At 39.8% G+C, this 9,393-nt stretch overlaps 1 protein-coding gene across 1 annotated transcript; it reads right to left on the bottom strand.

The window, feature by feature from the left end:
• Positions 1–2,676: 2,676 nt before the first annotated feature.
• Positions 2,677–9,101, bottom strand: LOC131943160 (uncharacterized). Its single transcript, XM_059303171.1, has 6 exons — positions 8,907–9,101; positions 6,683–7,707; positions 5,059–5,283; positions 4,299–4,407; positions 3,883–4,200; positions 2,677–3,094 (listed from the first exon to the last, which is right to left on the bottom strand). Exons 2-6 carry the CDS (start codon positions 7,700–7,702, stop codon positions 2,697–2,699), a joined length of 2,070 nt encoding a protein of 689 aa, XP_059159154.1. The 5' UTR covers positions 7,703–7,707; positions 8,907–9,101; the 3' UTR covers positions 2,677–2,696.
• Between the last annotated feature and the right edge of the window lie 292 nt (positions 9,102–9,393).

Genomic DNA, 9,393 nt, shown 5'->3' with positions numbered 1-9,393 from the left:
ATTTTGAAAGAGTTCAGACAAGATTTTAGACAAATATCGATGTTTAAAAAAAATTCAAAAGCAATTTTGAGGGGGGTTGCAAGCTGAGGTGTGACGTCATTTTAGGGGGGTCTGGCTTTTTGTGACGACGTGTGACGGGGGGAGGGGGAGGGGGTAGTTAAAAATCGTCCAAAAAAGCGTGACGTCATTTATGGATGACCCCTAAACCCTAAAAAATATTCAGACGAATACTCAGAAAAGTACTTTAGAAGAATTCCCTTTATGATTAGTATTGTATAAGTTTATTATAAAACATAACCGTTACAATAATATAGTTCATGTTGTTCTAAAAAAAAGTGTCAATTTTAAACTAATGTAGCCTATAATGATGACAAGACATGATAAATCACAGCCGTTTTATTTGTAAAAAATAAAAATATTTTTATCACAGTCTAGGTGTCGAAATACAACATGAGATATGATAGTCACAGATACACTTTACAAACAATCAAAACTTATGCACACTCAGTAAAACAATATCTCATGAAATACCTTAAATAAACGTAGCTGTATTATAGGCTACACAAACTAATTACACTTGTTGTTTTTTTTTAATGTAGCACATTATCAATATTGAGGACAAAGGTAAAAGTGTGTCTTGAAGGAAGAGTAATGAATTAAAATGATGGCGCATATTTTTAAAGTGCTGTGTGGGCGGTATATATATATATATATATATATATATATATATATATATATATATATATATATATATATATATATATATATATATATATATATATATATATATATATATATATATATATATATATATATATATATATATATATATATATATATATATATATATATATATATATATATATATATATATATATATATACAAGTATATATAGGCCCTCTGTGACTTCCCGTCGCAATCACGAAACCTGCACTGATTAGAAGCAGCGGAAAAATTGGGAGCTTGCTCTTGTAGCCGAAACATACGATTGAAATTTACCTTTTTTTTTTTTGCTTTACAATTAAATGAGGCTTAACTTTTTAAAAAAAAACTATTTTCAGATTAAATAGTATTATTATACTAAATAGTAAACAACACGGCTAAAAGAAAGGTGTAGATCAGGGGTTCCCAACCCCGTGCCCGCGGGCGCCATGGCGCCCGCCGAACGATTCGTATGTGCCCGCCTCTCACTATTCGACAGAGACAGAATTTTTTTCATAAACATTATTGAAAGGTTGAAGGGGATGGAAATCGAACATTTGAGGGGGGGGTGCAAATCGAAAATTTGAGAACGGGGGTGCAAATCGAAAATTTGAGGGGGGGGGGGGGTGTCCCGGGGTGACGGGAAGGGTCGCTACGCCTCTGGAAGGAGTTTGTCGATTTAAAATAGGTGGTTCCCGCCACCCTACCGATATTTTAGAATGTGCTCTAGAGTTAAAAAAAAAAGGTTGGGAACCCCTGGTGTAGATGATATTCTAATAAGGAAAAGGGAGACAACAGATTAAAAAATTATGTTATGTTTGTAAGTGCTTTCCCTTGGCAAATTATTTTTAATAAGTAGCTGGTATAACTGATATCACGGGAAAAAATTGATATAAATTATCAAATGTGATTACAGCATAATTCAATACTGCGTGCTTATTTAAAGAACATGATCTAAAAAAAATCTTAACCAATTATAACTGTACTCAATCGTATTTACAATGCATACCATGTTTGTAACTACATAGGGCCAACTCTCTATGAAGCGTCTCACTATAGAGACTAGCATTTTGATTTACCCATTGTGCCATTCTTTGCCTTTAAATTTTCTTTATCTTTTAATAACGGGAACTTCAGCTATGTAATTATACCTGAAGTATTTCTAGCTTCGTAAGAATCAACTACACATCCTAAAAGGACTTGTCAGAGAACAAATGTCAGGTATTTGTCAAGTATATATCAAAACTACAATTGGTAAAAAATCTGTAAGACTTAAAGCAAACCAGCTTGTTACTTAATTAGCTAAAGTTTGGTAGAGGATTATAGTGATTAACGCTACAGTGTTAGGATTAAGCTAGGATCAATCAAGGCTCTAACAGTTTAGACTAAGAATTTTATTCGCTATGCTTATGAAATTTAGCACTATGATGAAAAACCACGCCAATGTATTTAAACTCCATGATATCTAAGCTCTTATTCGCTAAGCTTTTTAAAGCATGATTATCTATAATGAAAAAGCACTCCAATGTCTTTAAACTATGATAAAAACTCTTATTCGCTATGCTTTTAAAGCATGATGAAAAAGCTCGTCAATGTCTTTTAAATGTATGATAACTAATATCTTATTCTCTATACTTTTTGAAGCATGATGATCTACATTTAAAAGGCGCGTCAATGTCTTTGAAATCTATGACAGCTAAAATCTGACTTTCAATGATTTAAGAAGCGTTGTTCTCTAATACGAAAAAGTGCGTCCTTGTCTTTAAAATCTATGACAGCTAAGACTTGCAATGATTTAAGAAGCGTTGTTCTCTAATACGTAAAAGTGCGTCCTTGTCTTTAAAATCTATGACAGTAAAGACTTCCAATGATTTAAGAAGCATTGATCTCTAATAAGTAAAAGTGCGTCCTTGTCTTTAAAATCTATGATAGCTAAGACTTCCAATGATTTCAGAAGTATTGATCTCTAATACGTAAAAGTGCGTCCTTGTCTTTAAAATCTATGATAGCTAGTGTAGGGGAAGTAAGTCCCACTCCTCTGTCCGTTAAGGGCCTGTAGCCAGATTCGGTGATAACGAACCCTGGGGTCAAGGCTGCGGAACGGCCTGTCGTACTTGTAGTCTAAATCTTCCTCCAGGCCCGTATCCTCCTCCACCAGCCCTCTGTGGAGGGCGTGGCGGTACACGTGACCCCCGGAGGAGGGAGGAGACAGACGAGACAGTCTGTGACCCGTGTAGACCGGAAGTGCCAGCCGTTGCCGTGCCGCCATCAGGATGCTCTGGGCTGCCTTCACTGGGTCGCTGGCGTGATCGTCTGAGGAGGTTTCGTCCTCCAGACGCAACGGTTCCAGTGGTGATCGCCCTCGGTGACTGTCAGAGGTCTCGGTAAAACCTGCAATACACACACACAACTCGTGGAGCTCTTTATTGTTCTCTTAGTCATGTAAGGTGGATTAAAAATGACATTAAGGTCCAGAGAACAGATGGAGAGAGGTCATGTTTCTTTGTACCAAACGTAAAGGCAGTGCATGGCCAGCACTATGACCAGCGTGGTTAATAGTAGGAATTTCAGATCTAGGTATTGTCACCACTATGCCCAGATTTTACTTTCCCCGACTTGAGTCAAGACTCAAATATCAAACATTTCGCTCAAGACATTTTTATTGGTTATTCATTTCCCACTTTCGATAAAGCCCTATTTACGTGAAAAGGGAAAGACCACCGATTTGTATTCACACAAACTAACAATAAGTAAAGCAAATTTTCTGTAGCAAACGGTTTAGCTGCCTCTACCTGTCATATACTACACTACATAGGGAAAATACTACATTCGGTAAACTTCTGTTATAAAACACCCAAAATATTGACATGGGAGGACCGAGAAGCAAGCAAAGAAAATAAACTGAACATAGGACAAGTTGGGGAGAACGCTAGACATCTAACCCGAGAGTCTCGAGTTCAAATCCAGACTCACGTTTGGAAAGCAAAGGCGGCTGCACATAGTGCAGACTACAGTACCCCTTGTATGTCGAGACCATTAAAACAGATGAACTATACGAGCAGGCGAGAAGAGTTGGAAAGAAATGGGTAAAAATAGCTAACTAAGAACATAAAAACCTGGAAGGAAGTTGTAGATGGTATATAAAGGTTTATATGCTGCACTGTGAGCGGAAGAAGTACCTGAATCCAAGTTCCGCGAAGAGAAACTGGTGAAGTGTTTGGGCTGGACCATCACAGGTGGATGAATCTCGATGCCTGTTCGCCCACTTCCGGCTAAATCTCCATTATATTTCTGGAACTCATCTCCCTGCGTGTTGTACTTGACGGAAGCAAGCTCAGAGCGCAGACGTGAACAGAGCTTAATGGCGCTTCTCGCCACGACAGCTGCTGGGGTAACTTCATTGTCCAACGCTTTCTGAAGGCTGGTCTCATTTAACAGTTCAAAGTTCACAAGAGCCGTTAGCTCGTCCTTCTGCTCTTTGGTTAATTTATCTTTTTCTGTTAAAAAAAAATTTTTAAACCATTTACACATTCTAAAAATGTTTATGCATTATTTAAAATGTAAATATTGATGTCATCGGTTAAAATAGCCAAACCTGATTTCAAAACGAACTCCAAAACCTCATACAAGGAATCATGGGAAGTCCTGGTTGATTTGTTGGTTGCAGAGGCCAAAAGACGAAACGTTTCTGCAGTCAAAATACCCTAGATAAAATATTTAACATAATTGAGAAGTGATACATATTTGAAAATAAACTCTTGATAATTTTAATGCATAATTTGTATATTTCTTAGAAACGTGGGTTATTGAGGATGTCACGAAAACATTTTTGTTACTTTTTAAACACATTTTAATTCCACCGTATCAGCACTTTCCAGCCGTCTTTACTTTCCCCAACTTTAATAGGGTACAGAACTGAGCTGGGTGGACTCAGATATACAATGCACATTCAAACTCGAAAATCCAACTTGAGATTATCGGGTTAGCAATTGAGTGCCACGCCGCTCAATCATGACAAACCCAATACCAATCTCTTATGTAATTTAATGGGTGCGAATTATTATTATTATTATTGAAGTGGTTCAAATAGAACTATATACCTGTATCGCCATCTTCTCTAGGTAGATATCAACGGGTGCCGTATACTAGTACTGTATACTAGAAATAGTACTGTGTTGTTTTGTGCGTGTAGCTACACATTCACTGAACTGGTCAAGAGAGAACTAGATACCTTTGTCGCCATCAGCTCCATGTAGGTATCAACGGGTGTGTGTGCCGTATACCAGTATTTCCGTGTTATTTTGTGCGTGTAGCTACACATTCACTGAACTAGTTTTTAAGAAAGAACTAAATACCTTTGTCGCCATCTGCTCCATGTAGGTATCAACGAGTCGGCTCGCCCGTTCAGCCTGGGGACTTTTAGCACCCGGCTCGGTGCTGGTGCTGACTAGGACATCGTGTAGGACCGACGGGGACACGGTGCTCAAGTCCTCCGCCTCCAGTCTGCTCATCAGGTCGGCCGCTACTCGCACGAGTACATCCTTGCACGCGCATTTATGCACCGTAGCCACCCGTAAGACCTGGGGTAGCAGATATGATACAAGGTGCATACAAACAAGCTATAGTTATCAATATCATTCACAGCTACGTCGGACTTTTTTTTAAATTAATTTCCCTACCTAAATTTTTTACTATGAGTAAAGGGAAACAATTTTAATTAGAAATGTTTTTATTTTATATTTAATGTTTTTAATTAGGAGCGTTACTAATATTTCATCTTTCATACTGCATAATTATCAGACCACGTGTGAAAAAACATACGGATAAACATGTGTGTGTGCGTACGTGCGTGTGTGTGCGTACGTGTTTGTGTATGTATGTATGTGTGTATATATGTGTCTGTGTGTAAAGCTGTGGGCAGATCTAGGGGCATGGAGTTTAACCCCTCCCCTAGTCCTACTTATTTATATAAATCTACCTAGCCCGCTCTTTCCCCCTCCCCCGCCACCCTTTCACATAAACAAAGGCAAATGAAAGTCTAGATCCACTAATGCCATGGGATTAACAAACAAAAAAAAACAATTTTAAAAAACCTGACGTCAGCATAAAACTAAACAGCTATTACTGTACAAGACTGGTCGGGTAAAAAGGGAAAGACCACACCGTCATTGAGCCTATCTCTTGAGGTGTGTAATGTAAGACCTACAACCACGGCTCTCTTCAAGTTGTTTTAATGCGGCCTGACCAAATGGCTGACAGGTTAAAAAATAACCTGTAGATTTTTTTCCTATTCACTGGGTGACATACACTACTATGCTGTTAGATATACGATACGCCATTCATGCCAGTGGGTGGAGAATAGCTGGAACTAGGTTGTTTTTTTTTAAATTTTACTGTTAAGGGATTGGGGGAGGGGGGGGGGGGTTCAAACAGTAATATGCAGAAACATTCTAAATTTAAATATTTTCCGACTTCATATATAATATTAAAAGATATGTGCTACATGTTTATAAACGCCATGATCTGGTTTAGATGGACTATGAGTAAACAGCTACACTTAGATCTAGTGCAATGGCATAGCGAGGTCGGGTGTCACCCGGTGCGGCACTTAATGGTGTGCCCCCCCCCCAGAGGCGTAGCGACCCTTCCCGGCGCCCGGGGACAAACTTTCAATTTCCATTTGCACCCCCCTCAAACTTTCGATTTGCGCACCCCCCCCCTCAAACTTTCGATTTGCAACCCCCCCCCCCCCCTCCACCCTTGTCGGGATTTGTCAAATTTCCTTTAAAAAGACTTTTTAACACTCGAATTCATCACTTCATTAAGTGGAATTATCATTTTTCTCTATAAATTTTGCTAATTTTTGCCTTGGTGTTAACCCCCCCCCCCCCCCACTAAATGGTGTCACCAGGTGAGGTCCGCACCCCCCTCCACCCCCCTCGCTACGCCACTGATCTAGTGTAATCAAGAGTTATTTACCTTGGTCAGCCAATCGATAGTTACTAAAGGTACTGTAAAGGCCTGCTCGGGAAGAACTAAGACAACAGCGTCAAGTATTTCGCCGACCTTGCATTTTTTGTTGTATTCGCTTAAGCCCTGCCATAACTTTTCTTCCTCGTCCATTTCCTTTTTCTTCGAGATTTTCTTCGTTGTCTTTTTCCCGTCCGTCCCCGCTTTACTTGTCTCTGCGTCTTTATCTTCTTTTTCTCCTTTTGTGGAGTTTTGATTTGCCTCTTCCGTCTCTTTCTGCGCATCCATCAACAAAATAGCCGATATAAAGTGTACTGTTATTGTACCTAGCTCGCTCCAACTTACACCTTGGGCGCGTGCTTTAGACAAGATGGCGGCGAACCAATCGTACCTCAATGCAATCAAGTGCTTAACGCTAACCTCGTCTAGTTTGTCCGAGTTGTGTAGAAGACCACTGTCCTGAACTCGTTTGAAAGCTGATTTGACCTCATTACTGCTGGATACTTTGGTAAACGCGGCGCCCTTGCCGATTGAAACGTGTGACGTGGCTTTGGCCCAACATTCCGCGAAAGCGTCGACGCAGTTGTCAACTAAACCCGTCGTCTTGGCTAATTCCCCGGCGTTGTTGCAGTGGGCTAATAACGTCAGCACCGTCATCGTTGACCGATTTAGCCGAGCCGACGTGAGTGCATCTTTCAAATATTTATCCGCGACCTCTGACAAATTCCCGCCGCCGAGCATCTTCAGGTACTCCGCCGCGCAGCGCACTTCAACCGCGTTGGTGGTCGTGACCTTGACCGGCATGTTGTAGCAGAAATCTGCCACCAGTTTAAAGATGGCGTTGCCGCCCGGAAAATCTTTCAGGTCAATCTTGGGCGGGTCGTTTGATCCCGTCTTTGAGCGCGCTAGCTCGCAGAAGTAGTCGGACCTGGCGAAGAGCGGGAACCTGTGGAGCTTGTGCTCCTGGCTGTCCACCAGGACGATGATGTCACTGAGGTCCCCGCTTTGGCGAAATTTTGAGAACTCCATGGTATCTGTTGAGAAACGGCACTCGATTTTAACAGCAGTTTAGTGCTTACAATATAAAACTGTATATAAAATATGGTGCATGTATTACTTTTCATTCTTATTTCAAACTTTTAAAAGCTGGGGGTTGTTCTGAGCGACATTTTTCATTGAAGCACAACCCGAAGTCCTCAATGTGAGCCGAAATGTTTAGCTATGTTCTAGCCCAGGGGTCTCCAAACTTTTCAGTCCGAGGGCCGCATTAATTATCAAATTTCAGTTCGGGGGTCAGTTTCTTCCAGGCATGTCTTTGATTTTTCTGGGCAAAGTTCCTCAGCCATCACCAACAAACGTTTTTTTCCGTAAACAAAAAGATCTCCGCGGGCCGGACGAGAGGGCCTCGAGGGCCGCATCCGGCCCGCGGGCCGTAGTTTGGAGACCCCTGTTCTAGCCTCTTCAACCAGTTGTTGCCCTTTCATCAGTTTCTGTCTACCTCGGCATATGAAGGGATAGTGCGGTCAGCACTATAACCGGTCGCTTTTATTTCCTAAACATTAGTCAGGTACCCATCACAGCTGGGTGGACTCAGAGACTCGAACCCAATCTCTTCAAAGGCTCCATATAATAACTATAAACATTACGAATACACCCTTTTGAATATAAGTAAGTATATGTATCAAACGTAATAAAAGAATTTAATTCCAGGCAGAGTGTGAAAAATACGAAACCTATTTGGACCTACATGCTTTGAATAAGTTGGCATTACAAGGGAAAAAATATTGTTTTTTATTTAAAAAAAAAAAGGATACATACATATTTTTTTTTGTTAAACTACCATTTAATTCTTTAATTCTTCTAATCAGACCTACGCTGTTTATTTTGGTGTGTTCATAACACACGCAAAGAAAAATCGATATTTTTTTCCACAAAAGAATAATCAAACTTTAACACACCAAGAAACAACGTTCTCTTCTGAATGTTTTTACTCCTCTTTGTTCTTGCCAATATCAACAAGGCTTTTGCTATGACAACACTAAACAACTGAATAAATCTACACTCTAACACAAGTCACTAACTCGGCGATACAACAACTTTGGAATTAAATCCCACTTTAACAGCTAACGAAAGAAATAAAAATCGAATGGCTGCTTAACTACAGTTTTAGTTCACAACTAATAACGTTGATTAATCTTAATTAAATATAGTCGTTAAGGAATTAAAATCTTACCTCGAAGTTTGACAACACAATAAAATTTTAGTTCCAGACAAAGCAACGTCCAGTTATTGTTTTGATTTTTAAAATCTATTTAGGCAGAACGTAACCTTTTACCCTGGAGTTTTAATTCCTACTCAGCCTGTCCAAGCAGGAATATACATGGCGGTTCGATCGATCGATTTACCTTTGGGTCCCTTGTACAGATTGATCAACGACAACGTTAAATACTGTCGGCGTTAGTGTATCGATAACTAGCACAGTATCGACGATTTATATTGATTTCACAACCCCCCCCCCTGCCCCGTAACTACTTGCCTAGACTGAGGTACTGCTGCAAAAGTACTGCCTCCATTTTAACCTCTCTCAATTTAGATATCACTTAGCCCACATCTAAACATTAGTTAAATGAGGCTAAATGGAAACATTGTAAAAGATTTGGTTACAAATGTTAATGTTTAAAATGAGACACGAAGTGCATTCAAAAATAATTTCATTGTTC

The sequence above is a fragment of the Physella acuta genome, unplaced genomic scaffold (genome assembly GCF_028476545.2).
Source record: "Physella acuta isolate Inbredline_101_S28 unplaced genomic scaffold, ASM2847654v3 ptg000443l, whole genome shotgun sequence".
Classification (NCBI taxonomy): domain Eukaryota; kingdom Metazoa; phylum Mollusca; class Gastropoda; family Physidae; genus Physella; species Physella acuta.
This window is presented reverse-complemented; position numbering and strand designations above follow the sequence as displayed.

Bases quoted from the DNA above. Each gene is read 5' to 3' on its own strand.
- LOC131943160 (XM_059303171.1), bottom strand. From the start codon at position 7,702: ATGGAGTTCTCAAAATTTCGCCAAAGCGGGGACCTCAGTGACATCATC. The intron at 5,284-6,682 runs GTAAATAACTCT...CTGCTACCCCAG, and splicing joins CTATCGATTGGCTGACCAAG to GTCTTACGGGTGGCTACGGT. The intron at 4,201-4,298 runs GTTTGGCTATTT...TTTTTTTAACAG, and splicing joins GGAGTTCGTTTTGAAATCAG to AAAAAGATAAATTAACCAAA.